The following is a 26,961-nucleotide window of genomic DNA, read 5'->3' on the forward strand; positions in this document are numbered from 1 at the left end:
GCCACAGTGGAGGAGATGGAGGACATCTACCTCCATAAAGTATGACCTGACTCTGCCAAGAGTCTGAGGCTGGGAGCATAAGCCTGAACTTGTCCTTCTTGTGCTTTTTAATAGTTTGTTTTGTGTTCTGCTCTGGCAGGAGATCGATGACTGCCTCATCCAGGCGAAAGACCGGAGCTACGACGCCCTGGTGCACTTTGGCAAGCGGGGGCTGAACGTTGCAGCCACGGCAGCTGTCATGGCAGCTTCAAAGGTAAAGCTGCAGCTCAGGATTAACATCTCAGGACTCCCTAACATCTTCTCTGCCTCCACTGCCAGCAGCAGCCACAGTGTGGAGGGAGAGAGATGGTGGGAGTAGGGGTTCTCTCATTATTTTGTGTAGTGACAGGAAAGAAGATGAAGCTCATGAAGGGTAAAAGTTCTTCTGCAAGGCAGACACATAACATAACTGGTGTGTAATTCTCTGCTGGGATGTTGTGTAAGAGTGAATGGGAAGTGCCATTAGTTGCTTTTGCAGGATGAGTGGTTATTGGATGAGGGGTCTCATCTGAAGGGGTGTATCCTATGCTCTCTTCCTGGCTTAGAGCCAAACCCAGAAAATAGCTGTTATCTGTTGTTCCTTTTCTTGCATGAAAGCTGCAAGGACTTGATAACTGCATTTTGGGCTCCTGCCCTCTGGCCATGGGCCTAGAGTCGATGTGCACAGTGTGTTTTGGAGGTGAGACTTGGCTACCAGGCCAAAAGGATAGTTAGAAACATATGGACAAGGAGGGTACTGGTAGTAGGAACAACATGGGAATGGGAGTTGAAGGAAGTTATTTTCCTCTGCCAAATGCTTTTCCTATGACCTAAAGTACATCACTTTAGTATGCCTTGGCCTTACTTCCTGCAAAAATGCAAAATGCATCCTTGGGAGGCCAAATACCATAAAGCTGATAAAGCCTGTTGAAAGCAAGGTATTACAGAAGGGGAGAGCCCAAAGGGTGTGCCATGCACTTGGGATCACAAGGATATGCTAGAGCCAAAAGTTGTCTCCTTTTTCCCTGCCTAGCATTGTGCAGACTATGTTGTCAGGTCTGTCTTCTGAGCTGTTGTTCTTCTGTAGGGAGACTCTTCTCACCCAGGGACTGGGAGATAAACCAAATTTGGACTGAAACCTGGGATAAATGTGGAGCTAGGGCAGTGCTGTGTATCGTATATCCAATGAAATAACATTTTTGTGATGCCTCCAGGACACTTAACACTTTTGCTGCTGCCATGTAAGCCTGAAGAGTCATAAATAGGCTCTAGGAATGCCAGTTTTGCAGCACTGCCTTTGCTCTGAGCCCCTTGCTACAAGGTGCTGCCGACTGTCTGTGCTAGAGCTGTTTTTAGGACACAGTGAGAAGCTGTGTGTGAATCCCAAAGGAATTCTGGCTCCTGTCTAGGTAGCTCCTGAATATGAGAAGCTCAACAGTAACCCAAACCCACAGTGCCAACCTGTTCCTCCATCAGGACTGCAACAGTGTCTGCATCAGCTGTTCAGCTGGAATGAACAGCCAGCACCATGGTTTTTCTTCCTACTGTTCCACTTTTCTGCTGCTTTTCTTAAGACTCTCTCCACCTTAAAATGTGGCTCCAGTGGCAATGGGGAAGAGAGGGAAGAGTCTCCATGGTACAAGGAAGCTGTTGTTTTTCATAGTTGATGAAACTCCCCTTTCAGTGGTGGAAGAAAACAACTCTGTGACTCATGAGGTATTACTGTATTGCACATCTGCCAACACAACTTGAGAGAAAACTGTTAAGATATTGCAACCTGTGAATGGGCCAGGAGAGTCTTTCTTGCACACTACTTTGGGGAGGGGGAAAAGGATTTGTTAATAAGATTCAGAGGTGGTTTATTTAATAGATTGGTTGATTTTTACAACAAAGCGAGGACTATTCAAGTATTTCCTTCAGCCTTGACATTTAAATTTCTCTGAATGTATGAGGGAAAAATAGGATCCCTGGTTTCCTTGGCTACTTTGGCTTGTGGCCTCCAGCAAGTTGTTTGTTTCTGTGTGCCTAAGGGTGCAGCTCCAACAGAGAGTGTGAGCCAATCTGACAGCTCTCCTTCTCCAAAATGGGGTGGTGCTCCAGCTCCCAGGGTGCACCACCATTTTGGACCTACTCAGGTTATCTCTAATCTATCAGAAAGTTAGTCCTGAAAGAAAAATAAAGGGGTTTGTTCTTTTGAGCCCACAAACTTACCTCGAGTGGCTGAGCCACATAAGGAAAGGGATTGAACTGCATTGTGAGGAGCATGGCCAGAGGAAAGGAAAGCAAGATCATCCCTTCCTGGTCTTGGGAAGCAGACAGATTAGCTGTGCTGTCCATGGGAGTACACCCCAATCTGTTCCCAGTGTAATATCCAGGGATGCTTAAAGCAGCTCCTTGCCCTTCTGAGAGGGAATGTGCCACTGTTCTGGCAGGGAGAGCAGCCTGGTGAGAATTCCAGCCTGCTGTGAGATACAGCTGCTGTGAGTTCCAGCCTGGTGTGCTGCAGGGGTGCTGAGCTGGGGCTCCTCAGGCATCCAGGATGTGACTGGGGGGTGTGGATGTGTCTCCATGTCGCTGTCCCTGCTGCTGGGGAGGGAGATGTTCCCCAGAGAGGAGTGGTGCAACAGGAGCTGTTTCTCTTGCCCTGGATTTCGGCTGCTGTCAACTCCGTGTCAACGCCCTTCCTTGCTCACTTGAGAAGGTATAACTGAGCCAGATTATCCTGCCTCAGAGAAGTGTAAGTGACTAATTATCTGGAAAACACTTTGAACAGACAGATGCCACACCAGACTGCAGTGCTGTCCTTAGGGGGAAGTTTCCAGGGAAGGAGGAAAGAGAATACTATTTCTAAGGCTCTCATGGCTTTCCCAATGCCAAGATTTAAGGGTATCCAGCTAGTCTGTGATAAGTGTTGAGTGTAGTGGGGAAGTGAGTTCATTTGGTTTCAGCCTTTAAAGGATTGTGTTACAACTGGAACCTGTAGAGATGATGATTTATTCAGTAGCACTGAGCTCCTGCACCTTCCATGGAAAACATGGCTTTTTCCAGCAAGTGAATGTGAGGATTATTTACTGCTTCACTTGGATTACTGGGTGAGGAAAAGATGCTTTTGTATGCAGAAATGGACCTTCAGGCTTTGCAAATCAACTTCACATAGTGGCAATACACAGTGAGCTGCTGGGCTGCAAAGGGACTCTGTACAGGTCTGTTTTCAGTAAATTAGCTGAAATCCAAGGGCTTCTATACCTGAGAGAGAGCATGTCTCATGCTGTGCCTAGCCCTGTCCTTTCTGTCTGAGCTGTGATCCATCATGGTCTTTTGTCTTTCATGAGAAGATCTTTGGGCAAGGCCCATGTTTTAATTCTTCTCATCCATCATATTTTTTTAATCTATTCTTTTTGTCCATCATATTTTTTAATCCATCCTGTTTATCCATAATCTTTTTTTTTTGTGCAGTACAATGCATCTGCCTCTCTGATTACCATTGGTGTGTGACAGGCTGCTGCTTGTATATTTACTGCAGGCTAAGATGCTGCAAGCTGTGCACAGCCACACCTTCCTTACCTCTGATCCCCTGTCCCTTTCCCTTTTTTATCTTAAATCCCTATGGTTTTAGTTAGCCAACTGCAGGCTTGTCCTTCCCCCTCCCCCTGCTCTGTTCTGTGTTGAAGCCACAGTTGTGCTAATGCTGGCACAAGCCTGTGCCAGTTCATTTTACAGGCTGAGGAGCTGTCAGTGCCCCAAGCACCCTGGGTCTGCCCAGCTGGCTCACTTGGGTGTTTTCTCTCTCTCTGGAGAGTTTACTTTTGATGCTCACTAGGCAGGCAGAATGTTGGATATCTGGTTTATTGCCCCTGCTAGGTGCTCAACACAGATCTTTTCCCTGCCCCTAGCAGCTCACACCCCCACCAAGGAGCATAATCTCATTTGGGGCTCTAATCCTGTCCTCATCACTTGGTGATTCTGTCACATGTGCTGACTTCAAGTGGGTCAGTCCTAAGTGGTAGGATTAAATGACCAGGCAGTAAATCCTGCTGCTCTTTGTGTGTTTTCAATTAGTTCCAGCTAATTCAGCCATTTCCATTCCTGAAGAGCCCTGACCACCACCATCTTTCCAGCTCACCTTGGTGGAGAGAAAACAGGCTTGCTTTTGGGTCACAGCAGAAGGGAGCAGCAGCAGCAGCAGGGCTGTTACAGCCCCAGCCCTGGGCTGCTGCAAGGCCTTGGCCAGGCAGTGCGTCCATCAGATGGATCCTGGCCATAAGTGGGCTTTTCACTGCCACCAGTCAGGATTCAGTGGGAGCAGCTGGGACACACATGGCTGCAGCAAGGAGAGGCTCCAGTGGCTTGGAAGCAGCACCAGCCTTCCCCAGCACACCTGTATGTACTCCCTTGCTGTCACCACACTCCCAGCCCTTATCCTCCACCTGTCACCCTGAGCCTGCTACCACCTGCTGCTTTGCCATGTCCCCAGTCCCAACTCCTCTATCCCTGCCCAGCCCTGCCATTGCCTCCTGTCTTCCTACAACCCACACACACCCACACACATCACCAGTTTTACACTCTCCCCCAGCTCTCTCACTCTCTCTTTCAAGCTGCTGAGTTTCCCAGATCCTGTTTGGATGTATCCTTATTCCCCACCTTGAACAAACCAATTCTGCCAAGCAGACCCACATCTTTCCCCACTTGAAGACAAACCCTGCTCCCAACCGCTTAACCATCCCTGAGTTGCAGCCTCAACACTGCTTTTCAAAAGAGATTTGGAGAAAACATCCCATGCCAGCAGATCAGTGTACTGCAGAGGTTTCTGACAATGTACCTCCCCCTGCCTTTCTCCTGCCCTGGTGTAGGGGAGGTGGCAGAGCAGCTGCTGCTGTGCCCATTGCGTGCCTGCTTTTCCACAGGGGCACAGCGTGGTGCTGGCAGTGGGTGCAGAGCCTTGGCAGGAGCAGATAAATGAGGTGGAGGGAGTAGGCACACATGACTGGTGCCAGTGAAAAGCCCATTTGTGCCTAATAAGTGTGAGAAGCAGCCCAGGAGCCTCTGATGGGTGGGGAATGTGGGGAGCCAGCAGTCACTGTGTGTGTTGCTCAGAGGAGCAGGCACACACACAGGCAGGGGGGCTCAGGGTGTGCACCCACCTGCTCAACCAATGCCCTGCAGTGCAGCCTCAGCAGCTCCCAAACCACCTGTCTGGGCTGGCATTTCCATTCTATTCATTTCTGTTTCCACCCTTGGGCTCACCTTCCCCTGGAGGGTTATAGCTTCATTACCTTAAGGCCCTTTCACCCAAAAAATTAATAATGAAGTTTTTCAGTGCATTTGCTGGTTTTTAAACCAGGACACTTGGAGGGAAATGCTGGTGATGATTTAGGCTTTATCCTCTTTAGACAAACAGCATCATTTAAATAATTTCTAGTATCCAGCTGGTGTAGCCAGTGCAATTGCCTGAAAATCAATATTTAGATCCCTAGTTTACCATGTGATTTTAGACCTATTTACTGTGGAAACTGGGAGGAAAATACTTGTGTGGGGGAGAGATGCTGCCTTTTGTGACAGAACAGTGGAGAGCTGCACTTCTACTTGAGCTGGGAGAGGGAGGCAGGGGTGGGGAGCATCCTTTCCCTTAAGATGCTTGATAAAGCCTCTTTGTAATGATTAGATCCCAATGCTCAGAGGGAGAGTGCTCCTTTGCTGAGCAAACACATGGGAGCACAGTTCTGACCAATCTGCTTAGCACCACATCTGTGATGGGCCCATCATGTGCCCTCATCAGTACCATGGCCTAGAGCTGCAGAGGTCAGCAGTGATTTAGAGTTCACATCTGAGAAGCCTCTGGGGACACTTTGCTGTGATCTCAGAGGGGCTGAGCTTGTTGCTTTTGAAAGTAGCTTTTTTAAAAGGATCTCCATTTGAGATCCAAAATCAAAGATCTTGGAGCTATTTTACACCAATAAAGAGAAACAACAAATGGCTTTCTTAAAATATATGGTACCATGCCACTGATTACAGTACTTTGTGAAGTATTCCTGTCATGTGTGATGCATCTTTTATTCAGAAGTCTTTAAGAATCTGTTTTTCACAAATCTATAGGATTCCAATGCTGTTTAAGTTATAATCCAGGTAACTCTTTCCAGTTTCTCTTTCATGGCTGTTTGGTTGGTGTCTCCAACAAGCAAACAACACTCACTGAATGCACAGGACAGCAGAACCAAAAAATAAATTTATACAGAGAGATAAGTGTGGGAGAAACAATAACAAAGAGTTCCCTGGAGAGGAAATTAACTGCACAAACAAAAAGGGTGGATGAAATTACATTTCCACCATCAACATTAACGTCAGCTGGTTTCCCTTTGAGTCTTTGTTACTGTCTGACATTTCCAAGCAGGTAGCTCTTCCAGACTAGGCATGGCACGCAGGCCCTGGCCATAAATAAGGATATTGCTTGTAGGATGTTTGTGTTCATATGGTGGCAGAAGCAATTTACTCCTTCACTCATGTCTGTGCTCAGCCCATAAAGCTGATGGTTCTGCTCAAGGCCTGCCTGCAGCCAGACATGAGGAAGCTTCTGTGTGCAAACTCCTGCTCACTGAGCAATTCCCCACTGTCACCCTACTGCTCAGGAGAACTGTCAGTCACTAAAATGACTGCCACGTGTCCCTCACATAATCCTGTGTCTAAATTAGTCATTAGGCCTGACACTGGGGATTTCTCCAGTGGGAAGCATCAATCAAGTGCAAGGAGTGGAGTAGCAGCCCATTGTGTTTATAATTTGCTTTAATCTTTAAAAACACATGTTAGGTGACACCTTGTCAGCTGGGGTTGTGGAGTGGTTTCTCCATATCTCTCTGGGGAAGCTGAGGAAGGGAGGACCTGTGTTCAGGTTCTGTCCACAGGTGGGTGTCCCTGCTCTTTATGTGTATGTGAGTCCCTGCACATGGTGCCCAGTGTCATGCTCATGTCTCACCTCGATTACTTATGCTTCAAATAGATCTTATTCTCAAAGCCTTTATGTGTGTTGCCACAATGGCTCTCTTTTTTCCCTTTGCTAGGTCTCTCAGCTACTCCATTTACACTTGTATTGGGACCAGAAAAAAGGGCAGGTAATCTGCTGAGTGCTTTTACTAACCCCTAACTAATGTCTGCTCCCTGTTAGACTAGTTGTTAGACTAGTTGTTAGACTAGTTTGGACTGTTTTCAGCTGAGATTGGTCTGAGGCCAAATGCTGTCTGCTCTGCTTCCAGTGGGTAGATCCTGCGTGCTGAGCTTTAAAAGCCTGTCCTTGATGTCATCAGCAAATTGCCTTCCAAGTCCTCTGCTGGCAGTGGAAGAGATTCCAGCTCCAGGCAGGGAGCTTTTACATGGAACACTCATTTAACTGGGCTGATTGCTGCTGTGTGTGCTGCTGTGCTCTCACTAATGGATGAAGGGAGCCTCTCTCCCTGTGCTGGGGTCCCTGTGAGGATGGTTGGGGTTGCAGTGGAGCTTTTGAAGGATCTCTGGCAGGTGTGGTTGGGGCAGTCCTGCTGACACCACAGCCCCAGCTGGCATCCTGGGAATGTGCTCTACACCTTGTGTGGGCAGGATGGAGGCTGCAACGTGCATGCAGACATCTGTGGGGGAGAACTGCTAACCACAGTCACAGCAAAAAGAGAGGAGAGCATTAACAGATTGAGGATTGTGCTGGAAGTGTGCTGAGTGTGACTTAGTGTTCCCTTACTTGTCCATTAACTGCTGATCCTAAGGGACAAAAGGCCAGGAGGTGCCATCCTGCAGTAACACTGAGTGTATTAAAAGCTTCTCTTTTGTGACTTGGCAGTCTTGGGTTCCTGATTTGTCATGCTGTGTCATAGTTTTCAGAGCTGCAAAATGGAATTTGTAGGTATTAGAGGTGTTTTGAAGCCTAAATAATGTTAACAGAATTCTTTCATATTTTCAGACTGAAGGAATGATAAAATCTAGACACTGTTATTTGTTTATATTTAGATCATATTCAATGGGACTGTTATATAAATTGCAGATTTTTAAATTATGTGCTTATTTTTATGTACTTTAACTACCTACATACACAAAGTATTTATAATGAATAATTCCATTGAATGTAAACCCATTTTTTCCCAGACTCCTAAATTTTCCTTTAAAAACTTCAAATGGGAATGCAGAGACATTATAAAATGGCAAAAAAATTTAAGACAGTCCCAGCTCTTTTTGATGGAGTGCCTTTTACAGTGCTTGTCACAATGCAGATGTCAGCTTTTTGAAAGTATTTCTGATCCTTCCAGGCAAATACTGGTTGCATCAGTGTTTGTGCTCTGCACCCAGAGAGGTTGATGTTTGTTTTTGGAGATGATGATGGTGATATCTGCAACATGAAGAGGAAGGCAGTGTGCAGGTTGCTGGCTCTGGAAGCTCAGTGTTTTAATACTGTTTTGTCATAGTCTTTAAAGCAAAAAGGAGAGAATGTGCTAGATGTGGGTGAGATAACAATGTCTATACTACTGCCATTTTGACCAAATTAAATTTGATACTTAAATTAGTTTTAGATTAATTACTTTGCCATGTGGATGGGAGCTTTAATTTCACTTAGAATCAAAAATGAGCTTCTGCAGCTTGTCTTGATGGCCAATGCCTTCAAACTGTTGGTGCAATCATGAATCTAAATAAGGTTAATATCAAGTGATAGCAGTGACTGGGCAGGGAAATTACCATGTCCTTTTTAGTATTTGTCTTTTATCCTACTCAGTAGCACTGAGCCCTGGCTCTTCCCTGTAAAAAGAGAACTTGTGGGGTTGGTAGATCCTGGGGAAAGGAAGCCTGAAGAGCTCCACTTTCAGTCTGTGCTGTACCTTCACCTATGGGCACGATCAGATAAATTTGGGGAGTGCACTGTAGTGATCAGGGAACAGAGACATCTCTGTTCCCACCTGTGTTCCCCAGAACCTCACTGTCTGTAAAATCAGAATTGCCATGCCCACAGGAGTGGTCCACGTCTGAAGAGAAGCTGGATGAGAAGTTGAGTCCAGGCAGAGAGTCTTGTGCCCAGGGAAGTTAAAGCTCATTTTTCCAGCACCATTTCTTGCTTGTGTCCTCTAAAGTCCCCAAAACACAGGTCCCACCCTGCCAGCACAATCATCCTGGCAATTGTTGGTGCTCAGTGAGGAGGAGAGAGAGGTGGTGTCATCCTTAGTCCCACGGCCCTCCCAGTCACAGTTTTTAGGAGGCTTTGTAATAACATTGAGCTGTTTCTCTGCTGACGCAGAAATGGTGTTACTACAGCTCCTGGCATGATGCTGTCACGCTCTCTAGGATAAAACTAGCCCAAATCTATAGGGATGTGCTGCAAACATGCTCTGGCCTGCAGCACAGGCAGAGCTTCAGGAGCTGGATCCCCTGTCTGTGCTGAAATTTCTGGGATATCTCTCATGTCTGTAGCAGTTGGAAGAGCATCTGCATGATCATGGCCACAACAGTAAACAAAAATCCCCCAAACAGCTGCTCTTCATCTTCCACATGATTGTTTTAACAAAACACAGCCCAAAACATGGGCTGTGCTAAATTTATTCTGTCGAGAAATAAAGCTATTAACTTGTTATTTTCTTTTGTTAATAAAAGAGAAATATTTTTGTGGAACAATAAACATTACATCTGGATAAAGTCTCAGCTCTGCAAACCCTCACCATGCTGGCTTTTCAAAATGTTTGTGATTTCATATACACCAGCTGCTTATGTGGCAGAGAAATAAAGGTTGGTAAACAAAATTTTCCATATTAGTCTGAAGCCATCCCCATTCTGTGATAATTTCTGTCACATTTCTATTTGGGGTCAAGTAAAAATATGGTAATTGGGAAAGAACTGTGAGTGTTACACTGTATTCTAGGAGCAAATAAATCAAGTCTATCCCTACAAAGGCCAAAAAAAGGAAAATGGAACTCTGCAGGTTTTCACAGGTGTTCAGTGCCTTCACTCAGCCCAAGCCTTTGCTGTTCTTGCCATTTCTGATATTTGGAAAATTGCTTCATAGAATGTTATGAACAGTAACAGTAATATTTTGCTATAGCCTGTTTTATAAACAATTTTTATTGTTGCTTTTAGAAACTCAGGTTAAATTAAAGCAAAAATTAAGAAAAGGCAATTTTAGTTCTTTTTTTCCTGGAGAAAGTCAAAGTTGTTTAGTTCAGCTGCTTCAGTCTGTGCTCAAGGCTCTGTATTACCACTGATGTAACAGACCCATAGATGACAGGCACATCTCAGGTCCCTGTTTCAAAGCTCTCCTGGGCCCTTTGATCATTCCATGCTGCTCTGTCACAAGGTGCACTGCAAGAATATTAACACATCTTCTCCATTTTCAGTGTGCTGGTGTCGTCTTCCCTGCCAGGTTGGTCTGACACATGAATCTCATCTCTAACCTGACTCATGTCCGCACACATGAATTGCTGGCTGGAATGGAATGGAATTTGGGTTAGCTGGCTGAGCAGAGCAGCTGGGGGGAGCTGAAAAGCCTGAGCCCTGCTGACACTTGAGCTGGGTGTGAGGGAGGAATACAGCTCTCGAGTTACAGCTCATCAGTTGCTAACCCTCTGGCTTTGCTGGCCCAGTCATTCTGCAATAGCAAAATGTTATTTAATGGTCAGCTTGCTCTCACTGGAGATCTGCCTGTTGTAATCAGGCTGCAGGGTAGGATATCTTGTGTTGGCTTTGAATCAGTCACTGAGAATTTGGTGTCTGTGCAGGAATTGAGTGCAGGTTCCAAAACCCATCCAGAGCTGCACTGAGTCTGGGCAGATGAGATCTCACCCAGCTGAGCAGCCATGCAAGGCAACTCCAGTTACCAGCCCAGAAACATTTGCAGAGTAAATGTAGCTTGCACTGGCCCAAGAGGATTAACTGGAGATGCCTCCTGGAGTGAGAACATACCCCAAGAGTGGTTCAGCCACTGGCAGGAGTAGCCAAAATTCAGGCACCAACTCTTGTGCCATGCTAGAGAATGCAAGGACAGAGGTGAGAGTTTAGCAAAATATAAATTCTAAGGACTCCACTGCCATGCCTATAAAATCAGCAACATAATATGTCTTGGTATTTAAGCAAAGAAGCCCCATCAATTTAATTTAAAATACTTTCAAAAGTAGAATAGGCTGGTGGGAAAGAGCTAAATGTGGAGTTGAGAAGGAAATTTGAACTCATTTTTCTTGTACAAAAAGCTTCAGGCTGAAAAGTTGGAGATTACTGGTCTGTCTCTTTTCTTGAATGTAAAAAGTGCAGACTGTCACCGTGGCTGGAGGGATCAGCACCTGATGCCCTCTCTACTTAGACACCCTAAAAATAAGGTGCTGAGGAATTTATATGAGGTAGAGGCACTGATTTTCCTCTACTGTGCATGCAGAATTTCTGAAGTGGTGTTGATAAATCAGCAGGTAAATTATTGCTTTGCCTTCCCAGTGGATCAGTGCAGAGGGGACAGGCAGTGTTGCCCAACAGCTTTAGCTGGAATGTGTCCAGTCTTGCTTTGATTGTGGATGTTCAGGATGAGTCCTGAACCTTTCTCTGCCAGAGCAGCTCCAGAGTGAGCTCTCCACTGGCCTTGCCTGCACCCTGGGTCAGGATGTCAAAGCTGCAGCCCAGAAGGGAGCAGTGCTGGGTTCTGGCCCAGCCCAGCCCTGTCCTGGGGCAGTGGTCAGGCTGTGCTGCTTGGACAAATACAAATCTAGATGAAAGTGGTGGGTGAATTGCTACAGGCTGCCTTATCTTTTTGTTAAACATGACAATATTTACTGTCTGTTATTTGCCTTCTTTCTGATTTCATCTCAGTCAATCAATCAGTTGAATTTTTCCTAATTTACAGTTGCAGAAAGAATGTTAGAATCAGGCTCTCTGTGTTTACTTTAGTATTTTTTCAAGGCTATGTGCCATGAAGTATCTTTCAGATCCTCCCCCCTCAATAAAATGTTAAAATAGAAATGTAATTTATGTAATCACTTATGCAGTTTATATTCTGAATGTCATTTAATGTAGCTCAAAAGTTCTGTATGAATTGATTTTTCTGGTGTTCCTACTTTATGGCTGTGGTGTAGTATGAGAGTTACAGAATACTTACAGTCAACCTTTTGATGTAATGCAGTTTTAATGGAAAGTGTCACTTAACCAACCCATCCTTTACAGTTACATTCCTTTCACCAAGGAATATATTTGTTGTCAGATTGAGAATTAGTGTAAAAAGAAAGAAAAATATTGCATTAGTTAATTTCTTCCTTAAGCTGCATGAAAAAAGCATTATTATTTTTCTTGAAATTTAACAATATTTTTTAATTACTTTAACATTTCAATTTTTCTGTGTTCTGGAAATGTTGTGTATTGCTGAGAGTGGCTGGGTGAATATCATCATAGATGGTTAACTTTAAAAGGGAGTTATTTTGATGCAGGCCATTTAATTGTGATTCTGAATCCAAGCATCTGTTTGGCTCATTCCTAGGGAAGGAAATTACCTACTGGAAAGATAAAGCAACACCCTGCTCCTTTACACATGGCTGTCACTGTCATATTTTCTGAAAAATCCCTTCGCCAGGATTTCTTCTCCTGGGAAGCTGAGAAGCCTCAGAGAAAAATGAAAACAATAATTATCTGATTGCTTCTCCTGTTTTGCTGCTTTGGAATGTGTTTGGAGATTGTTTACCAACTGGTCATTGTTTGATCAGTTTCATGTGAATTGTTTGAACTTAATGGCCAATCACTGTCAGGCTGTGTCAGGACTCTGGAAGAGAGAGCCACAAGTTTTTCATTATCATTCTTGTTAAGCCTTCTGTCTGTATCCTTTCTCTATTCTTTAGTATAGTTTTAGTACAGCATTCTATAATAAAATTGATATGATATGATATGATATGATATGATATGATATGATATGATGTGATAACAAATTAGCCTTCTAAGAACATGGAATCAGATTCACTCATCTCTCTCCTCGTTGGGGTTGCCTGCAGATTCAACACACAGCCAAGGCTGCTCTGTGCTCACATCACTGCAATGAAGAATCAGAGTTGTTTGCCACAGAACCACTCCAAAAGGAAGAGCCAAGAGAGGGAATGATGCTTTTAGCAACACATTTTTGTCATCTCTAGGTCACTGGACCACACAATTTTTTTCTCTTCCTATTGTCCTGATGGATTTCAATGAGAAAGAGAGAAAAAGTCTCAAAATATTGGATTTGACTTTGTGTTATTGACTTGCTTGTTTCCCTAGGGACAGGGAGCCCTGTCTGAGAGGCTACGGAGCTTCAGCATGCAGGACCTGTCGAGCATCCGTGGGGACAGCAGCAGCACCGTCCCTCCCTCGGTCACTGTACGGACAAGCAGCAAACAGAGCCACCCAAAACCATCCAGAAGTGCATCAGAAGGCACTGGCAGCTCAGGTAAGTGCCAGTGTTATTTTCAGTGCTGTGCTCTCTGGAATATCACACTGTTCAGTGAAGTCATGCCCTTGGCAGGGACAGAGAGAAACGGACACTGCAGGCAGCACATACCAGAATTCCCAGGACACAGACGTGCTCTTGGGTCTCTTGGCACTTAGGAGAAAAAAAAAAGATCATCATTTGATGGTTACTATTCCTGGCTGGTACTGAGGATGAGACTTGAGTGTGCAGAGAAGCCAGACTCAGTCTTTGCAACCTGAGCTGGAAAGTTGGGCTGAGGGCTGCAAGCCATGCTGAAAAAACTGTGTCTCCTAAGGACAATGGTTTGTTTTATAATTCTGAAAGAATAAAGGGAAGAAATATCATGCTGCAAATAAGATCCATTTCTGAGGATTCAGGTAAAAAAATTATTTTAAGGACAATAGTTTGTTTTCTAATTCTGAAAGAACAAAAGGAAGAAGCATCATGCTGTAAATAAGATCCATTCTTGAGGATTCAGTTAAAAAATGTATTGTAAGCTTGGTTAAAGAAATCTTTTTGAGTCCAAATCCAAAACATTTCATTGGAGATAGCTTTGCAGATTAGATCTCAAAAAATGAGACATGGAGGGTTATCCCAAGGAGGTGGCTCCAGATGGTTTTTGGGATTCCCACACACCACCAAGGATCACTCAGCTCCAGGGCTGTGATGAGAAGCCATGGAAAGTTGCAGGCGTGTGGCACTTGGGAGCTTGTGAAACATATGCTGGCAAGTCAGAAATTCAGCAGTTTCAACTTGTGTGTGCTGAGGTCTGTGCAAACACTTGCACTGTTTCAAACCTGGGTAGCTGCAACCCCTTCTAATTTGCTTTAGTTTTGGAATGGTATTAGAAATGTCTTGTCTCATGTTTCCTAAAGAGTATCCTTCAAGCCTTTTACAAATTCTGTCAATCAGACTTCTCCTTTTTTTTTTACTATTATCTGTTGAATACATTTTCTTTATTGGTAAATGGAAATGTTGGTGCACAGTGGTTTTATTCTCATCTTTATATAAGGCCTTGAGTACACTTCTCTTAATGTAATCAGTCTGAAAATAAAGTGTTCACACACAGAATATAAAAGTCTTTAAAAAGTCACATATGTAGACAAAAATAAATAATGACACAAATAAACCATAATTTGCTTATCTTAGTTCCACATTGAGTAGAGCAGCCTTTGTAGTTTTGCTCTTGAGACAGTGAAGTCAGCTCACCTGGCCACAAACCCCTATCTCAAGACCCTAGAGTTTTTTATTTTGGTCTGGTTTTGTGTCCATAGTGCACAAGGATCTCTCAGAATGAATCTCTGAAAAATTGTTCGTAGATATTTTTAACTCAATCTAAGAGTTTATCACAAATCTTGGATTCAAGTAATTTGATATTTTGATTTTAAGTTTTTTTAAACGGAAACTGCACAAATTTGCAAAATCTTCCAAGACCTCTATCTGTGCCGTCTCATTTGTTGGTTTCATTGAGGTGCCTCGTTCTCCACCTGCAGAGAATACAAAGAGACTCCTCCTGCAGGTGGTGGGAGACTCCAGCTGTGAGCTTTGCTCTCACTTTTGATCACAGGAAGGGAAAGATCCAGTTCTGCTCTCTGCAGTCCTTGTGCTGCTTCATGTGGGCACCGTTGTGTGTAGCCAGAATGTCTGGAGGGGAGAACTGATCAGAGTCAGCTGTCATGTGTGTCTGTGAGTGTGAGACTGTGATGTGCCAACCGCACTGTGCCACATCCTGGGGGCCATGTTCTGCTGAGATGGCACTGCTCTGGGCACACTAAGCCCAGACACAGCTCCATCACTCCACCTTTCATATTTGTTTAGTTGGAGAGTTGGACATCAGCAAGGGACAGACAGAATTTGCCTCTGCCCATTTAGCGTGCTATGTGCTATATATACATGGAATGTATGCATGTGTGAGAATGGGTGTGAGCAGTCACTGCAGAACAGCAGGCACACAGCCCTGTCTCCTGTCTCAAAGCCCTCAGATGGCATAAATGTCCCTGTCAGATGTCCCCACTGCCTCACAGAAACACTGAACTCCTCTGATTTTTACCTGCTTTAGAAATAGTGGGACATAGTCAATTTGACATCAGATGGAGTCATCAAAAATGACCCAGGCTATGTTTGGCATGAAGGTGTTCACATTTTAAATAGACAACTTTTCTTGTGAATTACAGAACCTGCCTTGTACTTCTGTTTTCCTGATGCTCTATTACCTCTTACATCAGCAGCCTGTCGCCCAAACACTTAAAGTAGATAATTTTGTTTTGATTTTTTTTTCTTTTTAGAGGTAATTCCCTCTCTTTTTTCTTTCCATCCTAGTCCCACTGCAAATCCACAAATTATATTAGCAACATTAATAAAAGAACCAACAAAAAAGGAAACCTCTTACCCTTTCCTTCTGTAAATACTTCATTCCTGGTGTTCCAAGAGAAGCCTTAAAATAGGAGGATAATGATTCCCAAAACAAAACCTAAAGTTTTATATAATTCAAAGGAGGCTTATGTTGATTGTCCTTGACTGCTGCCAGCTAGAATTGTGCCTGCTCCTTGATCTCTTTGTGACCACACTAATTAAGGGGATTAGCTGAGGGCTGGACTTACAGGTTATGCTCACAGTGAAAAACACAGAGCCACGTTCTCACCTGGTGTGGTTTCTTTGACAAGACAGCAGAGCTCAGTTTCTGAGAGGTAATAGCCTTGCTATTATAGAATTTTAGATTAAGCACTCAGGAAACAAAACCACCATCCCTTTTTGATGAGAGCTCTGAAACTCCCATGGTTACAATTAAGGTATAGCTGGAACAATGATGTCTGAGCATAAAAATGCATGTGAACTGAATTAGCCAATAAAAGCTAAAGCCCTGTCATCACACAGGACCTGGCATGGGGGTGCTGAGAGCTGACCCCACCTGAGAGCAGAGAGGGCTCTTTGGGATGAGCTCAGAGTTGTTTATGTGGCTCCCATGCCCTGAGCAGTGGGCACACAGCCAGACCTGGGGTGGAACTTGGTGTTGTTCGTTCCAATCCTCCTGTGTGACTGTTGTGCTTAAGAGCAGATGTGACATCTGAAATAAAGTGTTTTGGAAAGACAGGGGCATGGGGAGTGGTCTGTTGTCTTCCCTGCACAGAAGGGAGTGATAAAATTCAGTTTTGTTGGTATTAAACCCCCCAGCCCCCTGTGAGCACCAGCAGTGGTTCAGGTCTGGTTTCACACCCCTGGGCATGTTTCCAAGCCCACTGAAGCATGAGGAAAGGCTCTCCTGACACCAGTGGGCTGTGGCTGTGGCCAAAAGCTGGCTGCAGGACCAGGCTGCACAAACACTCGTCCTGTTTTGTTTCCACTGCTGTTATTTTTGTCATGTGAATGGTGCTGCTTAGATGGATTTGTGATTCTTTGAATCCCCTCTTGACACAAAGTACTGTGTGAAGAGTTTGCCATTTTGTAACAACCTCATGCAGATACAGCAAAGGGGTTTTTTTGCCTGCTGAAGAGTTTCTTATGAGGACAAGAAATAGAATAAGCAGGAGCTGCCTTGAGACAGCTTTACCTTTTTCTGTCTTTGCTGCCTTTCAGTGGCAGTCAGTGCCTGTCCATTGTGCAGCTCTGCTGTGAGCATGGTCCTTCTGCAGGAGTGGGACTGCTCAGCGCACAGTGGGCTCTAGGTGTGCCCACTCATCCCAAAAAGACCCTTCTCCTCCTCCTCACACCCACTCAAAAGCCACACCCAGATAACATGGAGAGGCACAGGCTGCTTTTGCCATGATTTATGGGTGGCTGCTGACCCCACAAACAGCTCCAGGGAAACGTGCACACCTTCCTTTGATGGGCACCAAGGGCACACAATGAGCCCCTTCTTCCACACAGCAGGCCCAACACCTCTGCATCTGATTTTTCACTTCACTTTTGGTTCAGCATTTCTCAGTTTATTGTCCTGGCACTCAGATGATGGACTGTGACATTTTACTCAGTGCCTGTTCCAACCTGTGCCCTTTCCACAGGCAGAACTGTCTCTTTCCTTTGGGAACTGTAAATGTCATGTGGCTGTGCATTGTTATGGAAAACTCTAAATTCCAGAACAATATCTCCAAATATTTTTCAAGGGAATCCTGTTGTTCTGGCAAGTGTCCAGTAACAATGCACATACAGACTTGTCTTTATTAACAGGAGCTTTTGCACTTCTTAACTTTATAGCATTACCTTAATTTGTTGCATCACAGGAGAGTCAGTGTGCAGAGCTGATGCTGCCTGGGGCAGAGGATCACAAACAATGCAGCCATCCTCTGTATTGCCCAAACCCAGAGTTCTTTCTGCTTAAACTTGTCCCAGGCTAAGATCATTATTATCTGGAATGATTTCAAAGCAGAAATGGATAGTGTGCTTTCTGATACTCTCCATTCCTCTGAGCAGGAGAGAATCAAAGCTGTTTTTTTGGTCTTGTGCTGAAGGACCAAAAGCTTTGCAGTACAGAACAAAGGTGGGGGAACATCAGCAGTCAGGATGTGTTTGGGTATTCAGTGCCCATCAACCTAGAAAGATGTGTGAGAACAACCCAGATATATGTTGTCTGAACTCCCAGAGAATAAACTGTCATAAAACTGTGATCAGCTTCCTTCTGTGTGAGATCAGAGGCTGAACCCACAGCAGATCTCTTGAGGAAGCCCATAGTTCCACAGCAGCATCCAGCCAATGTGAGGCAGCACTCCCACTAAAAGGTGTAACCCAGCTGCTGGACTCTGGCTCATCTCTCTTTTCCTTTGGATACATTTAAATCCTATTTTATGGGCTGACCCCAGTCAAGGAATTGGTTCAAGTTAAATGCTCTCTTGCTTCCAGGTTGCTCTTGACCTGGGTCAGATCCTCAAGCCAGTGGAGAGCAGCAGCAATGGGACAAGGAGGTGGAGGCCAGAGTGCAAGGGACAGTGAGACATCTGCTCTCAATGGTGCTGCTTTAAAATGACTGTGAAACTATAGAACTTCCAGTGTCTCCAGTGCAGGATAATCATAACTAAAAAAAATCACACAGAGCTCAAACCCTTTTCTTCTTTAATGTGCAGTCATTGTTGCCACTGTGAGCATTAAATTGAAAGGCTCAGACTGGAAATTTAGGCTGTTTCCTGGAACACAAACTGTGCTCAAGAGGAAGCTGTGAACTTCACACATGTTCATGAACAGTTATGAATCACCTGCTTTCACTGAAGGGTGCAATGCAATTCCCCAGACTGCTTTCATTCTTATGGCAATTCCATCAGGATATTAATCTCCTGGTTTAGGAAGATCAGGGATGTGTGGGAAAATTTCTTTAGAGGCTGTGTGAGTGGTTGCAGCAATCTTCTTGTAGATTCTAGAATTCTTGTAGACTTTGACAAGAATTCTAAACCTGCTGGAAGAATCCAGGCACACAGCCTTACAAATCCCAGCATTGCACCCTGTGTTTGTTATCATACAGCCTTTTGCACTGGGTTGTGCATCCATGCTCCCATTGCTTGTCCACGTTCCCAGATCCCTCCACTCAGGAGTTAATTCTGTTCAGTGGTCTGAGAACAGCACCAGGGAGCTGAGCCTAACCCCATCCTTAGCACCCATATGGACACAGCCTGGGGTGAGGCACATTCCTGAGTCTGTGCTCCATGCTGCTCATCTCCCTGTGCACACCAGGGCCTTGAAGTGCACTTCAAAGTGGTGCCAGGTGCTTTCTAAGAGTGAGTGGCTTCACAATGAGTTCCTAACTCTCAGCTCCTCTTCCAGTGTGCACGTGTTGCTCGGTGTGCCGACTCCTCAGAGGTGAGTGCTGGATTTCCTGTGCCCTGGTATCCATGCATCCCTTTTGGGCATGGCTGCATTCCCCAGCCTGGCTTGCTCCTGATGCTCTTGCTCACTGGGTTTCCTAACACCAGGGGGGCAAAGCCAGGCTGTGAGTGGGTTTGGGAGCTGTGTGTGTGCTCATGGCAAGAATCTCAGTGCTTCTCACCGTACTGACCTGTGCTACCCAAGGATGGGGATTGTTCCTCTGGAGAAAAACTTCATTCCTTTCTCTTCTAGAGGATGTGCCATGTCCTTGCTGTGCAGTGTCACTCCTCTGCCCCTAGTGCTGATGTAAATCCACTGGGAATGCAAGAGCAAAACCTCACCAGCCCTGTTTTGCTGTGTTCCCTAAGGATTGGCACATGTTTCTCCATTGGTGGAGAGGACATTTGTGTTTGGGGTGAACAGGGTATGTAGCAAATCCCAGCAGCAGACCCTGGTAAGACAAAATAGGCTTGAGCTGACTCTCCCTGATTCAGTCTCTGGCAGAAGCACTTTTGAAAAATGTCCCCACTGTCCCCAGCATTTATTGTGTTTACAAACGTTGGAGAGCAGTGAATGGTTTAGCTGCTGGTGGTCTTTTCAGTGCTGTGCCACTTAGCTGGGTTGCTAAGAGCCCAGACATGTCACTTCTGCATTTTTTCCCAGTGGCAGATGAAAGGAGTGGGAGAACTCCAATTTGGGCATGCCAGAGGATGGGACTGCCAAGCAGCTTGTCTGGGGAGAAAAAAGAAATGCAGACTGGCAGTGTCTCATGTTGGTGGAAGCAAAAAAACCTTTGTAAACTCCTTTTCTTCTCATCTCATGTGCTTTTTGTGTATTTTGCACACTAATCAACCTGGAGACAGCAGCAGAAGGACTAAAGGATCACAGTGCTGCAGCCTGTGCTGCCCCAGAGCCCTGTGCAGTGCTGCTGCTCGGAGCCTGATGGTTCCAGCCTGGCACAGCCTCCTTGCACCCTGCCTGGGTGGCAAACCCGCCCTCGTATCTGATTTGTTACCCCTCCTTTTCTGTGAGGGTGAGTGTGCCATTGTGCAGGACAAGGAAGCATGTTTAAGGTGGTATCTGTTGAAACAGCACTTGTATTCACAGAGCATTTTATTAGAACTCTTCTAATTTTAGCCTAAACCTATTTTATGGATTTGACTTCAAAGTGTTATTTATAAAAAGAATCACTGAATCCTCATGGGCTTAAAAGTCATGAGGTAATCTTAGGAAAGTCTTTTAAGGATGCTAAAGCAGCAATCAGTCCAATATGTTTATGAATTGGACCCAAAGTAATTTGGACCTTGTTGAAATTGCATCCCCTATCTTTCACATCAGCTTGTTTTACTATTCCTGCCCCCTCTCCAGCATAATCCACTCCCTTAGACCATGTCAATAGGGATGTGCCAAGGCTCTGTGTCATAGAGGGTTCATTCTGTCTCCACAGGCTGCCCTTTCTCTGTCTCCAAGGCAATAGATGCATTAATGCACTCTCAGGCACTGCCCTGCCATCAAAATGCTCCTTTGTAAGTGCATCTTTGGTAGCTTTGGAGAGCTGACTACGTCATGTGAACATTTTTCAGCGCCACAAAAAGCTGGGGAAAGAAAGAATCTAATTTTGTTTAGCTAGGGCTACGTTGCCTTGAGCTATTGGCACTCATCTTCTCTTGGTGCAAACTTTAGTGCAGCCAATTTCAGAGTCCCATCATTAACAGCTCTCATTTCCAAAGAGTTTATAATCTAAATGGGCAGGTAGTCAAGTCTTTCCTCAAGCAGGGATATTAAAAGCTGCTTTAGAGCCTTGGTGCTGTCTTTTTGACAGGAGCAGTTGCATTAATGCTCTTGCAGGTAAAACTCTACTATTGTAAATAGGTAAAACTCTATTATTTCACTCTTGTGGTGAAACTTGTAGGTAAAACTCTATTATTTCACTCTGTAACTCACAGAAACCTCCTCAGCTCTTAGGAGAGCACAGGCTGGTGGAGCAAAAGTCCAAGCATTCTGCTCCCTAGATGATGCCCTGAGAGAAGGTGTCAGGAGGATGACACCTTGCAGGTGCCACGGGGTGTGCATTTCTGCAGAGCCTGAAGCACAGCCTGAGCCCCCTGAGCTGGAGCTGTCCGTGTCAGTGATGCTGGGCTGGCTGCTGATGGGTTCCTCTGCTCTGGAGCAGGACTGTCCCTCTCAGCAGTGGAGCTGGGCTGGGTGCTGTCACAGACATATTTTATGAAAAATCCTTTCCTTAGGATTTTTTCTCCTGAGAAGCTGAGAGGCCTCAGAAACAAAATGTACACAATAATTATCTGCTGCTGTGGAATGCAACAGGTGCATCTTTGATTGGTCTCATGTGGTTGTTTTTAATTAATGGCCAATCGCAGTCCAGCTCTCTGGGACTCTCTGGTCAGTCACAAAATTTTATTATCATTCTTTTCTATTCCTTGCTAGCCTTCTGATGAAATCCTTTCTTCTATTCTTTTAGTATAGTTTTAATATATCATTTTCTTTTAATATAATAGATATCATAAAATAATAAATCAGCTTTCTGAAACATGGAGTCAAGATTCTCATCTCTTCCCTCGTCCTGGGACCCCTGTGAACACCACCCCAGGGAGCTGATGTGCTCCTCTGCTCTGGAGCAGGTCTGTCCCTGTCAGCACTGATGAGATTCTCTGTGCTGAAGCTGTTGGCTCCACAGGAGAGCCCTTTCCTGCCCATTTGGATCACTCCCACTGGCCTCACAGTCTGCACATGACAAAGCATTGATGCAATTCAGGACATTCATCCTCCTCTGCTCTGGGCAGCTTCACTAAAACACAAGCCTGTTTGACAGATGTACTCCAGCACATCTTTTTGACAGCTCCTATGCCAGCTCCTCTTGCTTTTGTTCCTGGCCAGGCCTTTGCTGGTGGAACTCCCTCCAGGTTTTAACCCAAGTTTCTGATTTCTCTCCTTTGTGTTCTGTGGAAAGTCAGGCTGCAGCATTCAGGAGCAATGGTACAATTATGTAAAAGCTCCTTTTCCCTTTCAGAGAGGACAGAGTAAAAATCTCCAGGGATATCTGTTTGTCTTTTGGCAGTGCCTGGCAATTGCTTAAAGGCTGCTCAATATTAAACAGTCTTGCTTGGGACCAGCATTTAAGAAGTAACAAAATTATGTTTGGTGGTGTTCTCTCAACTAATGTCTCTTAGGTGCTGTTGCAAAGACCTGAGGCATGGTTGAGAGGGAGAAACCATTTTAATTCTTGCAGAGAATAAATATGTCTCTCATTAATTGAAGAATCAGCTGTATATCAGGAGAATTGTTGGGACTGCAAGTATTTGAGGGGGCATTTAATATTAAAATGGTGATCAGAAGCCTTAGGCAGTGTAAGAAATGTGCAGGGACATTTGTGATGAATGGCTCTGTTTTGGGTGTGCCCTGCAGGGTTTGCTCCACAAGGTGACAGATCACACCCAACCAGCAGTGCAGCTCACCAAGGACCTCGATGGGACATCCACTTAATTGTGCTTTAAATAATCACCTCACTGGTCTATTAGCTGAATCCAGCCCCTCCTTTGTGGTGTGCTCAGAAGTGCACATGAGTTATTACAGTGGAAAGTGCTTTAAAAACACTAATTGACTTTATGTCAAGGGGGCTGATTGTACATCTCTGAACTAATTCAATTAAATGGTGTAGGTGGTTTTATTTTGGTTCTTAGCCAGTTTTGCTTCCAGCTCTTATTCGGATGATTTTTTTTAACCTTATTGAACTTAAAGAACAAACAGTAATTTTCTGTTGCTCTAGGCATTTTGTTCCTTAAAATTTCCTTTTACTAAATACTAAAGCAAAATTTTACAGGGCTGGTTTGCATCACTTTGCGCTGGTATTTCTGAATAGCAATTTGTGATTTTCTTTTTGAGATTTAAAAATAGTTTCAGATGTATTTTGGTTACTTCAGGGAAGAAAAAAATTCACAGAAAATCAGTATTTTTTAAGTACATTTGCATTGTACCAGCAGAAAGTGAAAACATTAATTATTGTTTAATAAACTTCAGCTGAATGACGGATATTATAAAAGCAAAGATGAATATTTCTGTGTCCTGAAACAATGTTCCTTTCCCCTCTGCACCCAAATGTTTTCTCCTAACAGTTTATTCTTTCTTTTTCTCTATGTAAATATTATGGGACTCTGATGTAAGTGTTACAGATTGCATGAATTTTCCTCTGAGGTGTTTGGAATAGACTAGCACTTAACAACTCACTCATTTGTGGGATGTGTTTTCATTAACGGATGACTTTGTTGATGTAATTAGGCTTGTTTGTTTTGGTTGCATTTGACTCCAGCTTTGGAAAGGATGTCTGCCTCTGTTTGGTGGCTCCTGGGCAGTGTGTGCTGGTGTAGTTGGCTGCTCCTAACTCCTTGGTTTGGCAATGAAAACTGCTGGGGAAGTACAGGACTTGGGTCAATGTCTTTTGGAAATGATGGTGAATTTATCTTTGTTGCAGGGGAAAGCAGCTGATGGCCATCGTAGAATAAATATCTGTTCTCCTGTGCTTATTCAGTGGTGTGCAAACCTCTTTGTATGAATGATGCCCTGGAAAGGCTTAACTTTGGAGTGACTTCACCTTCCATTACAATTATACAATACATCACTCTTGGTTTGTGTAGTCTGTGACTGTGGTTTTCCCCATTGCTCCTGAGGAATTCAAGTGATGGGAGAAAGAAATATTGTGCCTGGCAAAATAAGGGGAGGTGCAATGTCAAGGTTGCCTGATTCCCACTGTAACTGTACTTAAGTGTCCAGATTTTTAGAGGATCTAGATCAAAGTAATTTGTTCTCTTGCCCTTAGAGTGGGCCAGGTCCTGACTTCTGTTGTACTCAAGAAAATCCAAAGGAATTTGGTACAGATTTACATGGTAGCGTGGACCAGAGTCTGAATCAAAGTGATTGCTAAACCAGCTCACTACTGAATCCCAGATACTGCTGTAGAGAGTTTTGCAAGTGAAATTTCTCAGCCTTGTTGAATCATAGAGATCAAAGATTGCAATGGTCTGGCCCTACAGTTCCTGGTCTGTGCTGTGTTGTTCCATGAGGTGCATTAACAGCTCAGATCCCAACTCTGCAGAGCACTCCAATGTCTGCTTTAACTTGAAATGTGCCCATTTTCAGGACTTCCCACTCAATGTGTTGGTTGTATCAGTTCCCTTGGGAGGAATTATGATGAATGATAGGAACTGGAATTAAGGGAACTGTGGAGCCATAAATGTAACAGGTGGAGACCCCTAAAACACAGCTCACCCTGGGATGGGCAGTGAGAGTCTCCCAAACAGAGCCAGGGCAAAGGTCTGGTGTATGATCCATGTTTTTACACAGCCACCTCCTGGCTGTGACAGGCCCTGGGGTTGTTGGCTGTTCCCTGGAGCAGCACACACTGCTGACTCTGCTGCTTTGGGGACATCTGATAGTGACCTGAGGCCCCACAGCCTCGGATCATAAAAATGGCTCTTAGAAACACACAGGAGGTCACCCAAGGCCAAGTGCTGTCCTCAAAATGCACACTCCAGCCCTGGCAATGTTTAGCTCCTCAATCTTTACCTTCTCTGGTAACAACTCTTGGTGTCCCAGAACCCTTTCATTCACTTTAAACCTCCATCTCCTTTCTCAGCAGTTCCTCACATGTGTGTTTGTTCTTCTGATTAACCCCTGCATTACATTTTTACTCACTCTCTTGGTGTCAGAAAATCAGTTTTCTATCATATCATCACCATATTCAGAAAAAATAACAATTTCAGAGCTGGGGCTCACACAGCAGCTGCTCTTTGGAGATGAGCTCTCTGCCATCCCACAACAGCAGAATGCTCCCACAAATTTGGGACAGAGGCTGGCACCCCAAAGTCTGGCAGATCAATATGAGCTTGGCTTGCTCACAATACAGATGTCCTTCCCAAGGCAGGATGGGCAGGGAGTCCTCCCTTCTTGTTCCAGGTCTGAAGGAAAGTGCTGTGTGTATTAAAGATCTTTTCTCATCCATGGCCAGCAAAGTAGTGGAAAAGCCTGGGAGAGCCCATCTTCCTTCTTCCAGTTCAGTGAGGCTGAAGCCAAACTGGTTCCCATTTGGGTGGTTTTCAGTGTCCCACTCACAATGATGCGGAGCAGGGAAGAAAAGGGCACCAGCCCAACTTCCAGTGAGCTTTACAGACCTCTCAGCTTCAGGGATCAAAGCAGGATGCACCAGCTTGGAGGCTGAGCTCTCCTGTTGGTCTTCATGGAAGCAGCTTCAGGACAGGGATGTGATGCTGGGGCTAATGGGGAGAATGGAGAAACCTGCAGGAGACTGTCCCTGCTGTGGAGGTGACATGGGTGGCAGAGCTCACTGGGTATCTTTTTTACCCAGCATCTGATTTAAGAGAGAGCACACTAATGAAGAAAGCAATGTGTGCTGCAAAACCATGGGATTTTCAGAAGCATTGTCCGGCTGACAGCTCCTTCTGGCTCCTTTTCCAGTGGCTGGTTGTAGAATGGCAGCATGGCACATTGTCATGGTTCTGTTCCCTCAGCCTCAGCAGCCAGTGTCTCCTCACTCTGGTCACTGACCACCCCAGCTCTGGGTCTCCAACACCCCTCCATCCTGTCCCATTCCAAGCTCTTTCTCCCTGGTGAAAGCCCCTGGTGAAAGCCCCTCAGTGGCACATGGCTGGGGGTGTGGTGTTGGGCCACTGTGCAAACCTCACTGAGGCCATTAAAAGATGATCTGAGCCACTTCTACTAAACTTGACTAAATTTTGATTTGGTTTAGGCAGGAGCTAACCTGCTCCAGGGTAGATCACTTCCCAAGTGGAGGAATAAAATTACTATTTTATCCCATAACATTCCTGTACTCTTTTGCCATGAGGTCTAGAGAACATTTAATTCTCCCCACAGTGCAGTATTCACACTATACACAAACCAAAAACATTTCAGCATTATCCCTGGCCTCTCTGCAACATGCTTATCAACATCTTCAGTACAGCTGGGGAAAAAGTCAACTTCCAGCTCTTCCTGAAAACCTGCAGTGGTGTTTTCCAGCCTGCCCATGTGAATGGTGATAAAGGGGTAGAAGCACAGGGTCAGTGGGCAGAGGATGGTGTGCACAGGCTGCTGTCTTGAGCAGCAGCTGCATCCCGTGGGCTGAGAGTGATTAGCTGCTGACTTTAATCTGGCCCTGGGGAGAGCCCCAGTGACCTGCTCATGACTTGTGGTGTTGCTGTAGCCAAATCATTTCCCCTCTGTCTGTTACCCAACTGGAAGAGCTGTCGAAGAATTCAGTTCTTTTGGGCTTTAAGAATCAAAAGGGATTAGTGAGTATTAGGTGTTGAAGAATCCTCTTTGGTGTCAGTCTTTGGGGTTCAGTCTTTGGTCCAGCAGACTCTTACACAGGCTGAGACAAGAAGCACAGAACATTATTTCTATGTATGTTCATTTAACAAAGTATAGACCCAGTAATTCTGATTAGTGCCACCTAAACAGCAAATAGTTCCACTCCTACCATGTTTTAGAATAAAAAAAGCCCTCTCAGTTAAACAGAGAAACCTCCAGCCCTGCTGGTAAGAAACTATGGAGAGCAGGAAACTTGGTCATGTTGAGTTTCCTCTTCTGTACCTCTTGCTTTGGGCTGGTCATTAAAAATTTACTGTGTGTATTTAGGCAGCAAATGGATTGTGTTGTGTAGCACAACCAGTCCCACAAAGATTGTGCCATGAGTTACAAGGGTAAGA

General features: G+C 44.8%; 1 protein-coding gene across 1 annotated transcript in view; it reads left to right on the forward strand.

Moving 5' to 3' along the window:
- The window catches only part of REEP1 (receptor accessory protein 1), a 41,269-nt gene that overhangs the window by 7,586 nt on the left and 6,722 nt on the right, over positions 1 to 26,961 (forward strand). Inside the window, exons 5-6 of the mRNA XM_031063059.1 lie at positions 140 to 253; positions 13,249 to 13,417. Coding sequence (XP_030918919.1) covers positions 140 to 253; positions 13,249 to 13,417 — 283 coding nt within the window. The remainder of the gene's footprint in view (positions 1 to 139; positions 254 to 13,248; positions 13,418 to 26,961) is intronic.

Source organism: Geospiza fortis, unplaced genomic scaffold, assembly GCF_000277835.1.
Source record: "Geospiza fortis unplaced genomic scaffold, GeoFor_1.0 scaffold125, whole genome shotgun sequence".
Classification (NCBI taxonomy): Eukaryota; Metazoa; Chordata; class Aves; order Passeriformes; family Thraupidae; genus Geospiza; species Geospiza fortis.